Below are 24,302 nucleotides of genomic sequence, written 5' to 3' on the forward strand. Positions count from 1 at the left end.
GATTTCACTTTCGTTTGCTCTCCCTTGTCAAAATAAAATATAAATTGGCGTGGTAGGTTTCTCTAATCGCGTTTAGATATTCTACTCTTCGATAATGTAAACTTTGCGGTAACCTCAACAAATCCTCCTCGTCGATCTACGGTTTGTAATTTTTGAAAAAAAAACTATTTTTGCAATACGCCAACTGCCGTTTTAAATAAGAATTGGATAGTACGATAAAGCGCGTAAAAAAGAGGCTCTTCTATTATATAAAGGGCATCTTCACAATAATGAGAACAGGGAGCAATGGCAGTCTATCAATAGCTTTGTTATAAACTAAATTATACCGCAAATTTCCAAACTTGGCGCGTAAAAAAGAGGCTCTACTATTATATAAAGAGCACAGGGGCGGATCCAGGATTTCAAAAGGGGGGGGGGGTGGATGGCAGACCATTAGGGCCTAACCCTAACCCTAACCTTAACCCTAAGTGGCGGCAGACGGCGAAACGTGGCGTAACAACAACCAGACATAAGCGAGAGCTAATTTTTCTTTCTTTAGTTATTTTCTATTTCAAATAAAGTGACATTTCCAATTTTTTTACTGAAAAATGGGGGGTGGATATCCACCCTATCCACCCCTCCCCCCCCCCCTGTATCCGCCCATGAGAGCATCTTCACAATAATGAGAACAGGGAGCAATGGCAGTCTATCAATAGCTTTGTTATAAACTAAATTATACCGTTACAACTTCAGTTTTATAAATTTTACTCTCTTTAGATTGGATATTCTTTTTGGTAGCTAGGAACTGCATTTTGAATTTAAGTTTAACAAGCTATCAATATATTGAAAAAAGCAACATACATTACTAGACTGTTGCTAAGTCTAAATGTCTCCGGCCCAATTGTCTCTAAAGGATTATCCGACAACATTCTAGAAAGATGAGGAAAAAATATAGAAATATAAAGCAGGCATTTACAGTGCGGACACTCGAACCGTGAACACCAGTCCTTTTTTTCCCGCTTTTTTAATGGCAGCCAATCAAAGACTTGTGTCAAAACGAGGCTGCGGCATTTTTTGGTCAACAGCAGAAGTTCAGCGTTGTTCACTCGAAGCGATGGCGGAGTCAGAAGTTTATGCTTGGTTAAAGTCGTTGTCACCAGGACTAAAGCTAGAGAGATTGTATCCTCAGTTCGAAAGTAGGGGATTTCGGTCAAGACGATCTCTCGCGTACATGAAATCGGATGACCTGGACGCATTCTTTCCCTCGCCCGATAAACTTCTACTTGCAGAAAGACGGATACTCGAAGCGGAGATCAACAACATCAGAACTGAAAATAACCGCAATCCAGGAGCTCTTGAACCGAGAAAGCTGGACATGACACCAGGTGCTGGCATCAAGCCATCTGAGGACGAATTCTGCGGATTTTCCCCGTTACAGTCATCGCCAGAGATGCCGACTCAAAGCTATGAGCAAAGTCCTTTAGATCGAAGAGCTAAAGAACTTTCGGAAAATCTCCAGCTGCTTGAAGCTCAAGTTGAAAGTGTCAAGTGTAATATACAAGAGAAGCACACAGCTTTGGATGATTTGCCTAGCGGAAAGCGTGGGAAAGTATGTGGGATCTGTCACATTTCTGGTCATAACAGGGCTAAATGTAAGGAAAGTCCATGTCGAAGTGTAAGTTTCTGCCAAGTGAAAGATAAGCATCCAGAACTGCAGAATGATATAAGGGCCTTACAACGAGATCTCAAAGAACTGGAACGAAAATATGCTAAAGCAAAGAACGACAAAGATGTTTTTACTGCAGCGCGTGAACGCGCCAAGTCGAGTTTTTTTGCGATCATGCGTCCCCGTCTACGAATTCAAAACCCAGGCAAATATATTGATCGTACTGTGCTAGACAGAGATCTTATGGTCTTACAAAGAGCATTAAACAACAAAGTCCCTCTAAACGAGGGACAAGACTGGACCTTACCAAACGTGATTGAGCAGTACAAACGAGGTATTGGAATTCAGCAACAACACGACTCGCGTCGCCCATCGCATCCAACGCATTCTTCAACACTGTCAACAACAACACATTGGGCTGGAGTCTAGACATTTCTTGACTTTATTAACATTACTTTTATTGTTATGTTGTTGAACTTGAGTACACAAGCTCTAAATATATAGTGCTTTTGTTGTGTTACATGTATTACATTTCTAGAGGAACTAAATCATACTTATAATCGAACGCAACATTATTTGATCAGTTTGTGATCTACAAGAGTAACTCAGCGCGTTTGCAATCGTTTGTACACTGTTATCCCAACACACTGGGCTGAAGTTTAGAACTGTTTTTTTGTTTTAGATTTGCATGAGAGCTGGAAACATTTGTTGCGTTTCTTTATTATGTTACAAGTGTTTACTTGTACTTGAGTACACAAAATCTAAATAAAGTGCTTCTGTTGAGTTTTATGATTGTTCTTAGAAGTTTCACTTTTTTACATTCTTCGGAGATCAAAATTATCGAACGCAAAATTTATCCAGAATCCTAAACACTTTTGCAGTCGTTTTATATACTTTAACCTTATTTTGCCGGAATTTTTACGGTTCGAGAAATAGTTTCTCACGGTTTGAGCTAAAAATAAATCTGTGCAGTGCGTGACTGTCAATCTATGTAACCACATTGCCGAAAATATCCGATTGAATTGACTACAGTTATTTTTGCTACACCTTCGCCGATCGCTATTTGAGTTTCGTTTTCGGTTAATGAAGTGTTTTTCCTGAGGAAGCATTTTACTTGGTTAAAGCACATTTCGCAGGTGTTTAGATGTGGTGAATAGGCTGGTTGGAATAGGAGCTCGACACCATAATCCTGTAGAATATTTCGTAACAAGGGCTCGACAAAATGTCCGTGATGGAACCCGCAATTATCCATAACTACTAGATCCCCGTTTTCTAGAATGGCTGATCCATCCACTCTGTCTATTGTCAGGGCTTCATTGAAAAAGTTGAGCAGCTCCATTCCATTAGAAGCACCATGCAAGATGTCAAAATAATCTACTCCTTGTATTGAGTGAAGCAAGTTGAGTGTATAATTAGCGTTTGATGCATATCGCTGAAACTCAAACGCAGGTTCTCCGATAGGTGAATTCCCGTATAGGCGATTTCCGCTTGTAACAATCACGCTGGCCTCATCGAAAAAATGGAGCTGGGTATAGTTATAATGGCTAACTTGATCGAGGAAGTAGTCAGTGTAATCCATATTAGCTTGTGTCAAAGATTCTGCTGGCACTTGAGAGATTTTTTTCTTCGTCATTCTGCAGTCGTCTCGGACACACTTCTTTATTGCAGATAACGATGGCAAATGTCCAGGAGGTGAAACGCCATCCAACAGCAATCGCTGTTGGATTTCACTCGTATATGTACTTGGCCTACATAACTTCTCAGACTCGATATATTCTGCAACGTATGGGGTAACTTTGTTTCGGGCTGGCGTTCTGCGTTGTCTTGCGAGAGAGGTGTTGCAGTCTTCATAAAGTCGAACAACATTGTTTACATATCCAACACTAACCCGGACGTTTTCTGAGATTTCTCTTTGAGAAAACCCTTGATGATGAAGATCTAGGACTCGCTCTCGATAAATCTGGGGCAGAGCTTTACCATTGTCGAATATTCCCTGTTGTTGATTTAGGTTTAGCCTACATTTGCCTTCGATAAAGAAAAGAATAGCTTGTCAACAGAACTGCAACGCAGTATAAATGATCAACCGAAAATAAAGCTTACCAGTAAAATTTGCTAGCGGTAAAGCCATTTCTTTGATTTCGATTACACCGAGAACAACTACCGAGGCGCTTTAAAATATTGCTTTTAAACTTTTCCCGCCCTTTGCTGTGATTGGGTGGTTTTGAAAAAGTAAAGATTTCATTGTTTTAGGGAGGCACGCTGATTGGATAATCATAAAAAAAGCACTAAAAAAAGTGTCGGGTGTTCACGGTTCGAGTGTCCTGACTGTAAATTAATAAGCTATTAATCATATCAACGACGCTGAATAGTAGTAGTCCAAATAATAAAATAATAAATAATTTAAAATCCTGAATTTGTTTGTACGTCCGTTTACTTCACCTTTTTCTTTCTTAATTGTATCGTTTCCATTGGTCACATTCCTCAAACTTACATTATTTGGTCAGAGGACTGCTTATGCACATTATAGAACGCCCGATATGGGATATTCTTCAAACGGTTACCAGATAGAAATCTAAAACACGACGGAAAGACATAAATGAATAAGCATATTATTGGCTATAAAATGTGTAGCTGAGAGAAAAGAGCCCCCTTTACTATTTTTGGATATCTGACTACAACCTAATTTCAACCATTTACTTGGCTAAAGACAATTTCAGCCTGCCTGCCTGCCTGCCTGCCTGCCTGCCTGCCTGCCTGCCTGCCTGCCTGCCTGCCTGCCTGCCTGCCTGCCTGCCTGCCTGCATGCATGTCTGTCTGCGATAAATTTTCATACAAGGACCTGATGTGGTGGTTTGGGTATACCTTGTAATTTTGGGTATAAGTGCAGAGCAAAACAGCTAGCAAGTCTGTTTTTTATGCGCGTAATATATGTTTTAATTTATTTTTCCAAAGACACGATTCTTTACCAATCTTTTTGCTGTCTTGTGGCTAGGGGTTTAAAAAAACGTTAACATTCGAAGTGCCTTACAGCACATTGTTTCCATGTGTCTGAAGATAAGGTGAACGTACGAAATCACTTTTGGCATGTTCGAATTTAATGTTAGACTTGCCACAAATCGACTCTTATGGGCGACGAATTCACGATTAGAGGGTGGCGAAATCATGAAAAGAGAGTGACGAGCTCGTCAGTCGACCTGTTCCGCCTGCAAGAAATTGAATTTGATTTCCTTTTTTTTCAATACAAAAACATTGAGGGGTGTGAAGTAAAATAAACAGTTCCTGAAGGACTGGAAGGCCAGAATTCTACGATGAATGGGTACGATCTGACTCCAGCAAAACCTTTCTCCCCGGTTACCCTCTTCCCGACATCATAAGAAACCGTGTGTATCATTTGCGTGGAAGGAATTGTGCACCAGATATATCGTCGAAAAGCCTTTACATGCATCACTTAGTCTTGCGTCATCTAAGAAATCCTCGTCTCCGTAAGCTAGACAAAGAAAGCTGTTCGTCCAAAAATATTTGTCAAAACTTTGTCGAAGCAACGAAAAAGGGTCAAAGAGGCTCTTAAAATGAGACGACAAATTCAGCAAACCACGGCTCTGTTGAGTAGGTAAATAGACAAACTAAGGAGTCCTTCAATTTAAAAAAAGGGAAGCCTCGAGCCAACAGGCCCATACTTCCGGAGCTTATCCCGGTTTCTGTAGCATTAAGCGGCTAGGCAAAAAACAAATGACAGGCCTACACAGACTCCTATTTCGTGACATTGTACAAAGTAAGCCGTTTGTTAAAATTGGATTTGGACGTGCAATTTATTTTGACGCTTCAGACGTGAATTTAGAAAGGGCACTATGCTCTGTCAGTTGTATTACAAGGAGGCGATTTTAGGTTAAGTAGAGTCGAAAGACTGCCGCTCAGCAGATGTGTAGAGGTGATAGATCGGCACGGTTTCCCGTTAGTACATTTTGACACCTCTTTATTAATTTTTGCTATTGCGGTTAGTCTTGGCTCATTCATATTCGTAAGATATGTTTTAAGCTCTCAAAATGTTCGCCCTAGCTGGAAGGACACATGTCTTATTTTCCGTGAATATGTTGATTATATACTGGCATTCTATATTTGCAAGGCCGGGCCCGGCTGTTTATAGTGTTGTAAGGTTTGTTGCTTTTCATCACGGATGACACATTTATTTCTGTCCAGTGTAGCCAGAGACTGCGTAGCTTAACTTCGAGAAAGCTATTGCTTTGTTTCAGAGAGACGTTATGTACAGTCGTTAAGGTTATGTATCTTGCATAAATTTTAACGGGAGTTTAGTCTTTTGAGCTCGATGTTTTAGGTTTTCACCTCAGTCCCTTGTTCGTTGTGTGACATTCTTGCACCACAAGATAAATGTAGATTGAACGCATATCTACCACACGCAAGTCGGTTGACTTTTTTGCGTGTTGTGTATGCCACTATATATTTTAGGCAAGACCATGGTTTCGATCCTCCGTGTGGATCTCATCAGTTGCCGGTATGTGGTTTTCTGTACTATAGTTGCTAACGCAACTCGAGGGGGATGAATAGGGGTATGCAAATCCGCAGATTCGTCATAGCTTAATGACCGAATCCGTCGTCCCTTTTGGGTGAAATAAAGCTTTCCTTCCAAAGGAATTTAGCTTGCGGTAATTTATTGGAACCTTATTGATTGTTGTTGTGACGTCAATTGCTCAACTCAATCGATCGAGGAAAACTTTATTTCTCCCAAAAGGCTCGTTTATTTGACAATATTTAATGGCTTGTTTGCATTCTAGCGACGAATTTCTTACCTGCAGCGATAGCAGTGATTCAGAAAGTATACGACTTGAGAAAATGACGTCAAATGTTTTTCCCGGGAAGCCTGGCTTCCGTAGTTGGTAACCAGGCCACAGGAACATGGCGGTTCAATGGCGGACGAAAATTTATTGACTTTCTAGGTCGAAAAAGTACACTTTTCTTCATCGTATGAGAATATGCTTTGAAACTGATGTTCTATATAAGGTTAACTACCGATTGGACGAAAAAACAGGTATCCCAAAATTGGATCGCGATAGCACTAGCTTTAATTGATTGGCTTTAATTTTTTTGTAGTTGTACAATGTTCATTAAAGAATAATTAAGCTGTTCGTAAAATTAGCTCTGAAGTAAAGTTATAGAGCAAAGAATAATATTTAAGCTTGTAGGGAGTCACAACTTAATACGTACAGATAATTAGTTGAGACGGCAAAGGTTTCGTTTGAAATGAAGTTTATCATGTTATTCTGTAGAGTACTAGCAAAAAAGGAAAAGAAATTAAGACAAAATGCATACATACACACGCACATACTTACATAATTTTAGAAGCGGTACTACAGTTTTTTGAAAAAAATGGTTTCAGGCTTCAAGAGTGATGTATTGCTTTATTGCTACATGTCTCTTTCGTATGGTGAAACGATGACCACACTCTTCAGGCAATTTCCAAGGTTCGTGAAAATTGCCTGAAGAGTGTATATAATTATAAACAGTTGATAGATTGTTTCACTTGTTCGAGAAGTGCTCTATGCATGAATATGCAGACGGTTCAAAAAAACAGAGCCAAAGAAACCAAAGGAAAAGATCAACAAATATAATCTGGTTTAATGCGCCTTTGAGCCAAAATGTTCCTTCAAATGTCGCGAAATCCTTCTTACACCTGATTGATAAACATTTTTCAAAGTCAAACAATTTGTGTTTCTGGTTGTTATTGCGAGTTGTTGTGACTGTAGCTTTGTAGATTACGTTACTTGTAAGACATGCTCCATGGAGAGGGCAAACGTCGTTTTTTTTTCCTACAACTGCATTTTCTTTCGCTGCTAACCTCGTGGCTTTCATAAAGGATCTTCTGCTTGTTGCTCTTCATCATGTTTGCCATGTGACAGAGCACGAATTTAAAACAAGAAACAACAACCAGAAACTCGCTTTCAGCGACCGAAAGCATTCAGATGATGTAGTACATTAAAAAACACATCCGGGACTTAAAAAACAGCAAAACCGACTGTCAAATCAATTGGCGAATCATCACAAAACCCTTACTGCTGCAACCTCGAAATCGGAGCTGGTCACTTAATGTCGTCATGAGAACAAGTTCAAGTTCTTCACAGTATCCAATCAGAAAAGGCGGACTTGCGACCTCTTAATTCTGAACTTTTAAAATTTCAAGTTTATAACTAAAACTTCTTCACATAAACACTCAGTCTAATAAAGCTCAAGTTACAATTACTTCCTATCTATCATTACGGTTCTAGAAATTTGAAGGGTGTGGGGGAACGTCAGCGACTCCAGAGGCAGGTAGCCCAGGTACGAAATAATATTACTTAGCAGTAGGACAACGAAAACATTTGGTGGTCCATCTCCCCCTCCCATTAAAACCCGGGGGGGTCCTTAAACGTCCATGTGTTTATCCTATTTAAGGGAGTAGCGAACGTGAGTGGACACAAAACGTATTAGATACATTTTGTGCGCACTCACGTTCGCTACTCCCTTAAGTGGGATAAACCCACGGACGCCCAAGCCCCTCCCCCCGTTTAGGGACGGACCATTATTTTTTTTTGGAGGGGGGGGGAATGAAAAATATTGAAAAAAATTGTTTGCAGGGCCTGGAAAGACAAAATAAATTGTTTGCAAACACGATATGTATAACAAAAAATAGTAAGAATTTCGAAAAAAAATGTTTGCAGAGGTGCGTAAACTAAAAAAAAGTTTGCAGAGGAAGATTTTTCATCCCCGCCTCCCAAGAAAATAATGTTCCGTCCCTTAGTAAAGTAATCAAAAAGCTTGGTTAATTACTGACAAAAGTAACGCTTTTCAGAAATGCAACGACCGCGGAATACTTAAGTAATTAAGCTCCAGAAATTATCTTAAACTGCATGCAGTTATTACCAAAATTTAACAACACAAAAACTTCAGGAGAGAAAAGGAACGGTTTCTTATTTTTAGCATACTTCTCTGATTTGCGGGAAAAGGAGAGCCCTAGTTACAAATATCGAAGGGAAAGGAAAATAACGATTAAAAAATAATAAATGTTGTATCACATGTATAGAGCAAACACTTTGCACGGACTTAAAATAACGGAGAGTTATTTTTATCCCAACTTACAGAAACGACATTTCAGTTTTAGTGCTTACAATCCCTTGCGGAATCTCCGTCATCTGGTTGTTGTCCAAGTTCCTTACAAATCAATAATCACAGCAACCGTTAATTACATTTCAATTAAAATGTACAGATAAGCTCGATCCAGGACAGTTTGGCCCCAAAGTCCAGCGCAGTGACCATTAGGCAATCAAGCTTCCCAACCGTGTAAGAAAGTGCAAAAATCCACTCGTATAAGCCCTGGGCTTGTACAGTTCAGTAAGAAGTGTGGGCTTTTAAATGCGGTAGGTTTTATATCCGTGGGTGGGGTGCGGGGGTTGCCGTTGCTTTAAGCGAAATGAGAAAACTTCTCGAAATATAGTGTTGTCTGAAATAAGATTTTATAACCTAATCTGAATTAAATTAATGAATGAAAGGTGCAGTGTCACCAAGATTTAATGAAATTTTAAAATGTCAAGAAGGTGTTGATATGAATTGCAGTAAATCTACTCATAGAGGTCTGGGCTCCAAATATGATATTTTGGAATATGATATTATGGGCATGAACTTCAATAACCAAGCTGAAAGTAATTGCATTTTTTACGGAAACCACTTGCCTAGTGAAATACATGCTATACTGGCAATGGCAGATTTAAACAACAATATACCGGCATCATGACGGTTATTAATAGGAGTGTCTGAGTGTGATCAATCATCATTTGCTGTAAAATAAGAAAAGCCCTACTTACAATTGCATCAACAAAGGAATGCTGAAAACTCCTTGCGGCACATCCACTAACTGGTTTTTGTCCAAGAGCCTCAAAAAAATTATCAAAAAAAAACGTTAATTACATGCAATTTAAAATGTACAAATAGTGTTTGGAATATCTCCAAGTTTGATTTTCGATCAATCTGCAGATTGTAAAATTCAATATATATAACTTCGATGATTGCTTTACATTGAAAGCCGTATAACGGGGTGGCCGTATTAACGGTACAGTATCATATTTCATTACTGGTCTACTCCCGGGGTCTACTTCAAGAGACGTGACAATTGCACTTCTAAACAACCGTTTTTTTTTTAATAATCATCCCGACTGCAGAAATACATTAATTAAAAACTAATGAAGATTCCATCAGTACATATCCCCATCCTAAGGGCCTGTTTACATGATTCCGGAATGACTTTCATTCCGGGACGAGTTCATTCCATCCCCATACATTTCTCTGTATCTGTTTACATGATACCGAGACGAAATCGGAATGAGTTCATTCCGGTTTTCATTCCGGAATGAAAGTTTCGTTCTGGAATGACATTTCATTCTGGTATCATGTAAACACAGAACGAATTTCCAACCAATTACCAACACAAACCATTGTTATCTGACACATAAGTCTCGTATTTTGAATATCTGCGTGTACCATGCATGCGTACAATAATGAAGTTCAAAATCATTACATTAAAAGAGTCATCTCTTCTCCTTCTCCCTCCTTTTGATAGCATTAATTTTCTTGTGTAACTTTATTTCGACTAATCAGGGATTTTTATTTTTATTTTATGTATTTTTCTTGATTTACAAATTGACAACTGATTAATCACAAAAACAAACGAAAGAAAATGTCACACTACACAAAGGTTTTGATAAAAAAATTTTTTTGTAGATAGCTTTAAAATTTTAATGACGTTAAAGGAGAATGGAAGGATAGAAGTAATATTTTGGACAAACACTCAATATTATAGCTATAACTTAGGTTTATGGCAAACAGCAAGTAAAAGCATTTTTTATTATTAATTATCAAAACAGGCAAAAACGATGCAAAAGGTGTTGTGTTTTGTTACTGCCAAAGAAAAGTTATGCGAGTCGCAACGTTGTAATGTCATTGCACACATGGAAACTTGACCAAATCTTTCGTATCGACGACAGCTAAGAATTTGTTCAATTTCGATCAAAACAAATTAAAAAATTAAATCCGCGTGGGGAACCTTTTGTGTGCAGAATGTAATTGATGGCATTCTATTTAAGGAAGTTACCAAACAAGATTATATTCGAAATGGTATATGAACGGTTTCAAGACTGTTAATATCACTTTTCAGCGGGGAAATTTCTCTTTTTATCGGTTTTTTTTTAGCAAAACAACCGGGTTTTTTTTTTCTAAGTTTAAGCGAAATTTTTTTGTTTTTTTTTTGTTTTGTGGGGAACTTCGGAAAGCGAAACTTTCCAACGAGGCACGAAGTGCCGAGAAGAAAAAGAGACAAGGGACGAAACATTATACCACGTGATCGGCTCGATGTCGCCCGAAGCATACTGGTGGCGGAAACGGAAGTCGTGTGTAGATCCATGCTGTGACAGATGAAATCAACCGTTACTAATCCGAAATTCAAGACAACAGCTGATCTTTCGACCGGCGGTAAGATTCAAAATATGAATAGTGCTCTCCGAGAAAAGCGAAATTTACCAGACGAGGATCAACGCAATCCGAAGAAATTGAAAGTGGAAAACAAGGTTTTCTTTTCAAAATGGTAAGTTACTTGTGAAACACAATTATGGAAGCTATTTTATTGCAACATCGCATGTCTCGTGACGCATTTCCGCCACCAGTATCCTCCGGTCCACATTGTACGAAAACGAATTTTTAACCGCCTAAAACTTGTCCCCCGAAATACGGCTTAAACGACTTGTTTGAAGATTTTCTTATAGCGTATGGGGAGAGAATACTAGTCTGAAGCCACATGTTAAAAATGAGATCGTTTCGTTTGATTTTGAGCGAGTAACGAGGGATCGGAATTTCGCCTCAAATCGCTTTCGTCCCTTGCTCTCTTTCTTACTGCTGGTCTCTCTGGTAAGGCCCACAAACATAACTGTCTGCGGATGTCGCATGAGGGTACGAATACGATATCACCAGACGATCTGTAAACAAGTATCGCATGACGGCGCTGTAACACGTACGCTTACGCGATCGCTTTGAAGGTCGTTGTGCTCTTCCGTGCTAAATTTACAAGCGGTCCAGTGGTGTTGACAGCTCAAAATGTTTGGACTGTGACGTAATAAGTCACGTAAAAAAAGTAACTTTACGATAACTTCGGGCGAAAAAAATTTTTTTTTTCTTCTGCTAAAGAAAGCCTTGGTTCGCTAATTATCTCAATCTGGGAACATGTTCCGTAACCTTAACAGTACCGGGGTACATAACTTACCAATTAGACCGTGCCATGCATTATTTACAATAATGTTACATAACTTAAAATGCTTTAAAAACAATAACAAAGGCAATATAAAGTTAGAAAGAATGAAAAAACTTAATTATAATGCAGTTATTGCTTACTTTTGTCCATGTATGTTACCTTTTTGTTTATTAAGATAAAAAACAAGCTTGCCTATATTGGTGTCTTATGACGCATTAGTAAGACTGATTTAAAGTTTTATTCTGAGTGCAAATATATTTCTTCGTTTCAAATTTAATTTTGATCTTTATCATAAACTCTGTAAAGCTTGGAAGTATTTGAGATCTTCTGCAATTTCATGGGTATAGTCTGGCTATTAATAGGCTGTCTTTCTGAGAAACACCCACTCAAACTCGCGTCAAAAAATAATTTTGCCTGAAACTCTGGCAACTGAAAGACTTTACCGAGGCTAGAACTAAAACAGATTTAGTTTGATTCAAAATGATTTTCTGGCAGCGTTAGCAGCCATTTAATATTTTGCCCCATTCGGGCCCGCCGCAACATCTGAAAAATTAGAAAAATAGGCATTTTTCGGGCCGCTGTCAAACATTTCATTCGCATCGTACACCGACAGTTTTAATATCAATTTGTTCATAAACATTTCTAGTTTGCTAAGAAAGTAGCAACTTTTCCCTAGATTTATCTAGAAATGCTAAATCAAGGATATAATGACCACTACTAATTGGCATCGAACGAAGGTTAAAGAATGACCTTGGTTTAGAAGCGCATATTTCAATCTCGGGAACTAGCTGATATCTCTTCTCTACACAGCCGAAAAGTGTAGTCCTTTATCGGATAAAATATGCAAAAACACATGTACGTTTTCAGTATTTTAAAAGTTATGACCATTTGTATCAGCCTGGTATCAGCACATGTGCCAGTAATAACAACATTTCCGCTTATATCGTCGTTATTACTAGCACATGTGCTGATACAAACGGTCATAACTTTTAAAATACTGAAAACGTACATGCGATTTATTAATTATAAAAAAAATTGATCAACCGAACAAATATGTTTCGAAGAACTGATATTTTTATCGTATTTTTCTAATTTCAGGGGTGAACAAATATCAGTTGGAAAATGATTTAAAGTGGAAGCGGATAATATTAATGGTGAAATCTACTTCACCGATTGTGGCCGCCATATTTGTGCCCAAAAAGGGTCAGAGACATGTCGGTCGCATGATAAATACTGCAATTTTTTCAAAATTATTTTCCTAATAACTCGGTTGTGACTAACTCCGCTTTAACTCGCCCATATAAAAGCTCATGTGCCTTATATAGACTATGAAAAGCTGTTTGTGAAAAAAATTTAGTTTGTACTTTAGCCACCTGAATAAAACTGCCTATACCTGCAGATTTTTTTCTTATCTGATGTTTGAGACCTCCATTCCCATATTGCTCCGATTAAGAAAAGCTCATGCCATAATTGAAATACCGCTGAAGTTATCTAGCCAACGTTCGAAAATCGCAACATTGTTCAATCCACAGTTGGCGTGCAACAGCATGCAAGTAAGTTTGTGGGTATAGTTTCCTCATCTTAGGTGGATTACTTTTATGATGTTACTGTAACACTCCAGACAAGCTGTACTTGTAGTTGTTTTAACAAACAATCCTTGAGTAATAATACCTGATTGCTGTCTGATAGGAAACTAACACGTACTATCCAAAAATTAATGGCATATGATCGAAATGGTATAATCAGCATTGATTTTTTGTTTGCATTTAGCTTGTAATTAACAATGATGATGATGATGATGATGATGATGATGATGATGATGATGATGATGATGATGACGATGATGATGATGATGATGATCATGATCATGATCACACGCCTGTGAAATCCCTTCAGGTAGCAATCCACGGTGTGATCCGCGAACCAACCAAGAAAGTTCAAATCGCACTTTCTTCAAGAGCGCAAAATCTCGCAGTTCTGTTCACAAGGGTTTCAGTCAAAACTATGGGGTGCTACACTTACATTTCATCCAGGTTGTAAAAATAAGTTGAGTTTAGTCTTGTTAGTAATCTAGTGTATTAAATAATACGCTGGCTTTTTTTCATGATGATGATGAAACAATTACTTTACTCAAGCTAGGTAATTAAATAGGCACATAATAGGTCAAAATGATCATTTTTTGCAGGGGCCCCCATGTCTATAACGTGATGATATGCCAAGTTTGAGCGAAATCAGTTGTTTTAGCTGTATTACCAACCTCCTGGCTCGCCACGTTTTTTTTTCTTATGATATGAGGGCTCATTCACTCTGGTTGCCTTGATAATTTGCATAGGAGATTGATCTTCTGGGCACTGTACTTGGGCCTCAATCACCCGTGAATAGGATTCCTTTTTTTTATTCTGTAGATTTAGAAGACGGTTCCACTTACAGACTACTCAGCCAGGTATTGTTACTGAAGATATTCTCGGGTAACTCCTTTAACTGGTTTGAAGACAATACCCTATCAGCAGAATAACCGTAGCCAGGGTTAAAAAGATATATTATTATATGACTGGCTATGTGTGCGGTCAGGATGAAGCACAACTCGTGCTCTGATTGGCTATGCGAGGGTCAAGATGGAGCCATCTTGACCGTTCGGGATCGCCCGTTGTGTTCTCTCAACCGAACAATTTCGTGATGAAATCATTTGAATAAAGACGAAATATCGACAATGTCATATTTTCCGTTTTTAGATGGTTTCATAAGATTATCTGGCTTCAATATCACGACTTAGAATGTTTTTGATGAATTTTTGATGGTTATATTTTTCACATGTGAAGTAAGCTACACGTGATGCTAAGTGGACGTATGTTCTTGCAAATGCGGTCAGATATTGAGGACTGAAGGAGTGTCGGGTGGCCTCCAAAACAACATGGTGCATCGTTGGCTCTAGTTTTCCACTTGAATCGAGCGGCCAGTCATTATGGGTTACTTGGCCCTTTTTGTGCCTGATGTGTGACTGGTTTCAGAGAACTTACCCGTTAAGTTTTTGTTTTGACTTTAATTTAATCCTCCATTTTGCTCGAATAGGATTAACTGTCTTACTTACAGCATTTGAAGGTTGGTGTTTTGCCAGAACATATCTTCGGGTAAGTCCTTCAACTGGTTAAACATCAAAAACCTACATGCAAAATAAACGTTCCCAGGTTAAAAAAATATCTCTATTAGAGGGTCGTACAGGAGGGGGGGGGGGGGGGGGTGGGGAGCTGGGGTCTCTGGCAAGATTCACGGGCGAAAAAAATAACGAATCACGGATATTAAAATTTTTTGTTCCCGAATCACGAAAATAAGTACTCTTTTATTCTGTTCTTACGCTACAAAGAGTGTTTGAAGAAATCCAAATTCATTAAAAAACAAGAAGCTTGAAAAGCTTGAGAAGCTTAAAATCGGGCGCTTAATAATTAGCTATCTGTTTTGACTTGAAAGGCAGGGTACAGTACAGTAAAAATCACTGGAAAAACAGTCACTTAAACCTATTCAGGCCGGGGGGAGGGGGCCTTTGAGGCCCGCGCTGACTATGGACGCTTATAACTTTTTCAAGATTCAACCAAACGCTGCCAACCTTTGAGCGTTTATCTAAAATTTATCTCGCAATAATTTGGTAGGATTAGTTATTGTGCCAGTAACTTGAAATCACCATGGCAACGTCATTTTGACAGGCTTGTTTTCCCAAATTTGAATTTTTCGTGTTTCTATTTAATAATGAAAATCTGGAATGTTTTCAAAATTGCATTATTACTTAATGACATAATGGGCTCAATTTATAAAAATATATTTCGCACAATACAAATAAACGATTGAACTAGACGTCTAGAAAATATAAATTTGTAATACTTAGCAAAGTGCAGCCTTTTCGCAATACTTAATAAAGGCGGAGTTTTTACCTGAAGACCAATTTTTCCAACGCTTTAGGTGGCTGACGCATTTCAGTATTTTCCAGCCCTTACACTTTAATGGAACAGTATACAACTCCTAATCAGGTAACTACTATTGTCAAGAAAATGATCACAACTTATTGACCAATGATTAGGTATTTGTTTCATACCATTACTGTAATAGCAACTGGTGAAGAATAGTAGTACTGACCCAAAGTATAAGGGCTGGAAAACACTGAAAACCATTTCAGCCGCGTTTCAAGGAATCCAAAAAAGCTTTATCCCATATATATTTGCTTTGCAGTATTTTGTTAATTTTTGGACGATTTTGGGGGATGTCTGGGAGGCCATAGTTTTTCTCAAAGGATTAGTAAAATTTAGACAAATAAGAAATATTGGAGATTTAATGTGATTTTAAAATTTGAATTTGAAGTTAAAAATTGGTGGACGGACACCAAACAGTCTCCTGACAACCCGGAGTGCTCTTGCGAGGGGTCAACTGTTTGGAGGTGTTTCCATTCTTTTCTTCAATCCCTTCTTTAAATCTTTTAAAGTTCCATTCAAATTCAGGTAGAACCCCACCTTAAGTTTTGTTCTTGTGAGAAAACAACAGAAGTCAAAGGTTGCGTGATATAACCAAGCATGGATTTTAATTCTCCCTCCCTTTCCATCTCCTTTGCATTTCACCCCCACTTGTCCCTCCCTTTCTACTCTCATTCAATTTAATGTTTGTTTACATTTCCTAACCAATTCAGTATCGTACTAATCTGTACCAAGCAATCAGATAATAACAGAAATTTGCCTTAATTTTGATCTCCCATACCAAGACCTTAGAGTATAAACCGCTAATAAAACAAAATACACTTGATAATAATTCTCTGAGGTTAAACACCTTGCAGTATTAACGTACTAACGAACTTGATAACAAACCCCATGTCGTACTAAGGATTTTTACTGATCAACATAGAAAATAAGTTCACAATGGTTTGTTCCCAAAACGTTTTTTACTGTATAGAGGGTCTGTATATTGACCTGTAACTTGTATACCGTATTGAAAAATTCAGAACGAACCGACTCCTGCCCGCTACCATGATATCATTAGCTCGTTCGAAACAGCCGTTTACTGGCAGTCTTTGAAAATCCTGAATTTCGTCAAAATGAGCCAAAATAAAGTTTTTTATCAATATGGTTCTTATCTTTTTATTCAATTCTATGAACTGCTTTTATGCAGTACTGCAGTCCACAAAGATTTCAATTTCCTCAAAGTTTCGGGACAAATGGATACAAAATATTTCGTGCAGAATGTAATTTGATTAAGCGAATGTTTTCACGTCTATAAATACTTTAAGCAGTGAACGAAAAACCGTTTTGTTTTCATCGATGAGAACCACTTTGCATAAAAAATAACAATCAGATCAGAATACAATAATTATTAATGTAAGGTCTCGCTATTATGTCTCGGCAGAGATACTTCTTTTTTGCAAGTTCAAATGTATGCAAATTTCGTGTGAAATGTAATTCGATTCCATTGTCTTGTTTACAAACTCTTTCTTAAGAAAGTTGTATTTTCGTGAATAAAACCCATTGGCCTGTTTTTTTTTCCTGATCATGTTTGTCTGTGATTTTTACAAAACATGTGGTCTTTTTTTTCGGAACTTTAAGTTGTACAAAAATTCCTATTTTGAATACAGATGTCACTTCCGGAATTTTTCATCTAAAATTCAATTGGTTTTTTATTATAATTTTCATTCGATAGCTTTACTGATCTCGTAAAAAATTCCATTCAAGTTCACACCAATACTGTACATTGCCAATGTTTTGCTGTCGTCTTGAGAAGTGTCTTACTAACGTCACTAGTCAAATCAAAAATATATCCAAACCATCTTGTGCAAACATTCTACTCTTTGTGACAGGCGACTTTGACGCCCAACTGTGCGGAAATGAAAATCGACATACCCTTCTTGCCAAATATATAAAAAATAGTTTTAAAGTGGAGTCCGCCTCAAAAAAATGTACCGCCAGATCACACTGCTATTTGTAGAAACCAGCAAAGCGTCTAGTTTCAAAGTTTCCCACGAAAACATTGCGTGACATGAATGACGTTCCCCTTTTATTTACAAAAATAGCTTCAACTTGTCAAAGCAACTACAGTTTCACAATGGTGATTATTAGTACTTTACCCCTTAAAGGTCAAATGAACAGAAATTTCAAAATGCCATTTTAACCAACCAAACGCTAAAACTATCCATTATTGAGTAAAATTAAGAAAAAATTTTGCTTTCCGAGCCTTAAAGCGTGGATTACAGCAAAAAATGCGAAGATTTCCGAAGGCTTCACGAAAACGCTTTTGAATGACTGCGCACTGAAATGGAAGGAATGGAACGAGTTTTTGACGTCATAATTGGTGTTTTTGAAGACGACCGCAGACCGATTCCCCGGACTGCACCGACGTGTACCAAGATTCAAAACGCACGTGCATAGTTAACGCACGTGCAGATAATTCTGCTCATTAAACGTTAAATGCTAATGAGAAAAACAATAGAGATTCCTGATTTGTTTTCATACCAGCGTGCATTCTACCTATGTCTCACATGATATGCAAAACGACAGCAAACAAAACTTAAAGCTATTTTTGAGCTTTAGCTATTTTATTTAGAAAAATGCGCCTCTCTGAACAACAACCAACAATCAATCAACCGAAGAACGGCCGAACAGAACGAAATAACTGCTTGAAATGTCACTAAACACATTTATTTTTGTGGTCTGCGGAATCGGTCTGCGGTCGTCTTCAAAAACACCAATTATTACGTCACAAGTTCTTATTTTCGAGAATTTTCCGACAATTTTTCCGAGCACCCTACGATTATGAAGGCCTAAAAAAAGCATTTTTCAACTTGCAATTTCTCTGCGATGCAATGTCCGATTCCTTTGAAACTTTGGGATATGTTTATTTGGCTCTTAATAAACACATGGGCAAAAAATAACAAAAATCGAAATTTCTGTTCATTTGACCTTTAAGCTTTTTTCTCTGTCCTCCCGCCGAAGCAAAGAAGAGAAACAGATTGCAGATTAGCCCAAAAGTCGACCCAGTGTTCCTACAACGATTTACTGTCAAAACTGAAATGAAACCGATTGGCCCAGGCTATCCCCGTCATTTTTAGCCGACAGGAGACTATCGTCTAGGACGACCAAAGGGTAAACTATAAATCGGCCACGCCCGATTAATAAGTCCTTGACGGTTCTTGTCGTTTTTCGGTGCCTATTCATCTTCGGCATCTTTCTCATCCACCTCTCGTTCTGTCCTGTGTCTGTCATCACACGAAAGAAAAGCTGATTCTCAAAAAATCTGCCACAAAAGGAAATTGACAAAAACAATATGAAAACCATATATCGAAAGTTTCTTATTCTTTTATCATACGTCTTAATTCAGAGCTACAAAGAAGTTCCTCCTTTTGAGTTATTGATACTGTTCTTACAGTACCTCTTTCCACTAGCGAAATTTTACAAAATTCCTTCGCGGCGAAAAGGTAGCGCGAATCCAGAACAGACTCCAATCGAGAGTGGGTTAATTCTAGATTACTATTAATTAACTATTACAACATTCATTTTTAAAAGAGTTTCCCAAGCCGACTAAGCTAACTAAACGTCGAGTGTATCTTTCAGTAAACAAAACATGCCGTTATGACGCCGGAAATCCAGCTCACGCATACTATACCCCGTGACTCACGCAAACCTTCGACTTACGTGCTACTACAGTAATTCCTTTCTAAACATTTTTTTTTTTTGACCACCACCGTACCTTTCTACCCAAAAAACTCATGAAACCGCCCGGTTTTAACCTGTTTTAACCTTTCAAAAATTAGAGCGTTCGAAACTAAATAAGATCCGTAATCACAAACAACATACAGCCGTTTACCAGCACTCTTTAAAACGCCTGAAACCCTTCAAAATCAGGCAAAATAAATCTTTGAAATAACCTTTATCAATGTTTCTTATTTTTTATTCAGTTCTATAAAATGCCTTTCATACACTACTGTCAAACAAAAATTTCAATTTCCTCAAAGTTTCAAGACAAAAGAATAACAAATATTTCGTGCACAATGTAATTTGATTAAGCCAATATTATCACGTCTAAAAATACTTCAAGCAATTCAGTGAAAACCCGTCTTTTTTTCGTATCAACGAAAACCACTTTCGAATAATCAATACATGAAAATAACAATAAGATCAAAAAGAAGAAAGGAACCTTTCTAATTATTTGAAGACTTTCAAAGCCGTGATATTATGCATCCAATCCGCGATAAAATTTAATTACAACAAAATCCAAGTTCTCATTTTGAAGTCCATTTTTTTCAGTTGATACCTTTATCCAACTTGTGAAAAATTCCATTCAAGTTCCTATTAATACTGTACATTCCCAATGTTTTGCTCAGGTCTTCAGAAGCGTCTTACTAACCAAATCTAAAATAATTCCAAAACATGCTGTACAAACATTCTACTCTTTGTGACAAACGACTTGACGACCAATTGTTCAGAAATGAAAATCGACACAGTTCTTGCTAAATAAAAAAAAAGTTTTACGGCGGAGTCAGGCTCAAAAAATATACCGCAAGATCGCACCCCCATTCATAGTCAGAAACCAGCAAACCATCTAGTTTGCTAAAAAAAACACTGCGTGACATCAATGACGTTACCTTTTTCATTTACAAAAATAATTTTAACTTGTCAAAGTAAGTGCAATTTCACAATGGTGAATATCAGTACAGTATGGGACCCAGTTCTCGACCGGGTCCAGTTCTCGGCCACTTTGTGTTTAACGCGTTTTTTCACACTCCAGTTGAATTAAAAGAAAAAGGTATTTCCTTCAAACGATAGACTGATTCATGTGCTTTAAGTATCTTGAGTTTGATCGTTCAATTCGATATAGAAAGCTCACAAGTCGAGTTTACGCGGAGGTAGGTGAATTTGCATTCCCGAAAAATTTGTTTGTTTACGGCTCCTTAAAATTCATGGATGTAGTTAAATTCGTATTTTATCCAAAAGCCCCCACCATACGAGCTAATTTTTGGCATGTGAAACGTAGAATAATTCAGCTTTCTGCTTTAGTTAACTTTTCGTTGAACCGTTGTATTTTTTGGTCTTAATTTACTTCGAAAGTTTTTCTTGCGACGTTTGCGTATTTGCCAGTTCTCGGCCACCCTGCTCGCTATCACAGCTTAGCGCTTGGTTTTTAATATAATTTCATCTGCTGCTGCCAGAATGAAAGAAATAAATGTTTTAAAAATAAAGTTCAATCTTATCTCTAAGTTTTGAGCTGACTCTTGTCTTGTCTATTATTTCTACAACACCTAAATCTTTCAAGACCTTTTCACTGCAAAATAAACCATCTAAATGCACGGGTCACACAATGCGGTTTTGCCAGAACCTGCACATAGGCAACTAGGCGCGTTAAAATCCTTCTTTTCTAAAGTAAAACAAAGCCTCATAAAAATAATTTGGGATCGATATAACATAAATAGGTTTACAGAGTGATTTTATGACTGTGAAAATTAATTGAGCATTTTTTTTTTACAGATAATTACGCACAAGCTTTTTAGTGGCCGAGAACTGGGCCAAGGTGGCCGAGAACTGGGCCCACAAATGGAGCTTTTATTTTTATTATTGCTCGGGCAAATTAATTTTTGACCGGTTGATAGCTTTACACCAAAAAGCTGAATAATGTAGCTAACTCTGGGAGAAATTTCAAGTTCCTGCGGTTCTTTTGAGGTAAGAAATACAAGTTTACCCAAAAGTGGCCGAGAACTGGGCCCCATACTGTACTTTGCCCCGTAAGCGTTTTTCTCTGTCCTTCCGCCGAAGCAAAAAAACACAACCTGATTACACATTAACCCAAAAGTCGACCAAGTGTGCCTGCGACGATTTCCTGTCAAAACTAAAATGAAAACCATTGCGGTATGCGTCACCCGTAGCGGTTTTGTAGCAACCCCAAGCTATCCCCGTCTTTTTGGCCGACAGGAGACTATGCTCTAGGACGACCAAAGGGTAAACTATAAATCGGCCACGCCCGATTAATTATAAGAATATGAAAGAAATGTACTCTTTTATCCTGTTCTTACTCTACAAAGAGTGTTTGAAGAAATCCGTCAACGAAGAATAAGCGAAGGTCATTAAGATGGGAAGCTCTCGGCTACTTGGTAGTTCCTGGTGCCTTGCGAGACGTTGCGATAATTATACGGAAGTCACATTTGAAACCATTTGAGGTCTCGCGTCTCAAAATCACGCAGAATAAAGTGGTGAAACACAAATATCGGTTATTAATTCAAGCTCTTCATGTGACACGCAAAACCTTCCGGTCACGGGTCACGAAGAATAAATTTATTAAATTCACGTTTCACGGAAAATAAAATCAGCTCACGAGAATACCCCTGGACTTTAAATTTGCTGTTCTCTAATACGAGGATGATAATTCATCGTCATGACTGACTAAGTCGGATCCGGGGGAAGAATTCAAAGTAAACGTTTTCAATTTGCTAGGGAAGAGGGGAGCTGAATGCGAATTCTGTTCCTTTTATTATTATTATTATTCTGGGCAGCAGTCACTTATTATTTTCTTACCATTTGGAAACTAGTTTTATTTAGTACTCTTTAGTGTACACCACAGGAAGTTTTAACTTTAATTCCTTTCCCATTTATGTAGAGCTGATAGGATCGCGATTTGATTTGAAAAAAAAAATAACGAATTTGAAAGCCAATAACTCAAGCCAGCTAAACGAGGACCAAAATTTAGCCTCCTTTTAACTGCTCAAAATGCGTTCGGGTACATGACTCTTCCCAAAAACGGCTTCCTCAGTATGAAAGAATATGATTTCTTCTTCAAATCAGTTAAATTAAATTTTTTAATAAATAAAATAGTGAGCGCTGAAACAGCGAAGTAAATGCAGCTTTACTTCTGAAAACACGATCTTGCTGCAACGAGACCGATATTTACGAGAGGTGACAATCTTTTCGTTTTCTGAGGGTTCTAGCGCAATTGGTCCAAAAACAGGTATTACTTTGAAGTTTTCTATCTTACGGAATCCATGAGGAGTCTTAATGTCACGTTATAAGAGAAAATAAATCACTTTGTTTGTATGTTTTGCTGAGATTTGAACGTTTACGAATTCTATTGAAAATTTGCGAATGCATGATATATGTTAATTAACCCACGGACGTACAGGGGGAGGGGGGTAAGCCTTTATTTTTATTTCAACAGGGTGACTCAATCAGCTTTTACAATAAAAAACTGTTATCAATAGAGGCCCTAGTAAAAAGTAAAAATTGAAAAGTCGCTAAAAGCCTTACAGTGTAGCTAAAATGGAAGTTAAAAATATTAAAATATAATTAAATTATGTTGCATGTGTATAAAATCGAAAGATTTAAAATTTACATATTATTTTGAAAACAGCAACCGGAATAATAAAAAGACTTTCTGGCGGCTTCTGTCCGTACTTTAGGCATATGAAGTAAATCAGCCTGCCTTGTTTGTCTCAGAGCCACAGCATCTCTATTAAAGGTAAAATATTTCTTTAATTGGGGCACTTTGCCACTAATACACCTACGAACTAGATTATGTACAGGTCCTTTGGCGTCTTGCCTCCATCGTCTCTCAAGCAAGATTTTTTTAGAGCCTCGTCACTGCTATGATGTTTTACGATCAGTCGTGCAGCCCTCCTGTGCAGTTTTTCTATGAGATCAGAATTGACCTTCCTGCAGCAGTTTCACACCGTGTCAACAGTAGTAAAGAATTCATGTAATGAATGACTTGTAGATGATATTTGCAGTGTTTGTGGTGACATTGCACCATATCCGACTCAACATACCCAACCTCTTGCCAGCCTTGCACGAAACATATTTCACATGGGCATTCCACGAGAGGGCATCGTCTAAGACGACACCGAGATACTCATATTCTGACACACGCTTAATGAGATTAAGGGGGGGGGGGGGGGGGGGGGGTGTTAGTTTCATTTTTCCTCCGGTACATGAAGTACATTACCGTTGATAAAGATTGTAGGCGCATTTCTTCTCACCATGTGAGCGTACGGATTTCTAGGTTTGAACCGCGATCGTCGGAATGTGCACAGTAACTTCGAATCCTTCGGACGTTCAGATGCTCTGATGGAGCATGGAGCGCTTTTGCCACCCAGAATTTTGCAGTTTTTGAGAGCTAATATTTTCTTCAATATTACACGCAATATGACAGACCTAAAAATTTCACCGATTTTTTTTACGTTTGATAAGCTCTTAAAACATCTGGAGTTATTTTTAATTTAGCCGGATGCCTTGTCAATGCAAAGTTGTATGCTTATGCGGCAAATTGTAAACAATGACGTCAGCAAAGATCACCCCAAATCCGATCGTAGCGCCATCAATTTTACTTTACAATCCAAAGAATATGCCAAACGTGAGCCCAGGTTTTGGA

At 38.0% G+C, this 24,302-nt stretch overlaps 1 protein-coding gene across 1 annotated transcript in view; it reads right to left on the reverse strand.

Annotated features, from left to right (window-relative positions):
• Positions 1-950: 950 nt before the first annotated feature.
• Positions 951-24,302, reverse strand: part of LOC144664997 (uncharacterized) — a 44,462-nt gene continuing 21,110 nt past the window's right edge. The window contains exons 9-12 of the mRNA XM_078526185.1: positions 9,496-9,564; positions 8,774-8,845; positions 4,137-4,217; positions 951-3,696 (exon numbers count right to left, since the gene is read on the reverse strand). Coding sequence (XP_078382311.1) covers positions 2,628-3,696; positions 4,137-4,217; positions 8,774-8,845; positions 9,496-9,564 — 1,291 coding nt within the window. The 3' untranslated portion in view covers positions 951-2,627. The remainder of the gene's footprint in view (positions 3,697-4,136; positions 4,218-8,773; positions 8,846-9,495; positions 9,565-24,302) is intronic.

This window comes from Oculina patagonica, chromosome 9 (genome assembly GCF_052425735.1).
Source record: "Oculina patagonica isolate OP01 chromosome 9, crgOcupat, whole genome shotgun sequence".
Lineage (NCBI taxonomy): Eukaryota > Metazoa > Cnidaria > Anthozoa > Scleractinia > Oculinidae > Oculina > Oculina patagonica.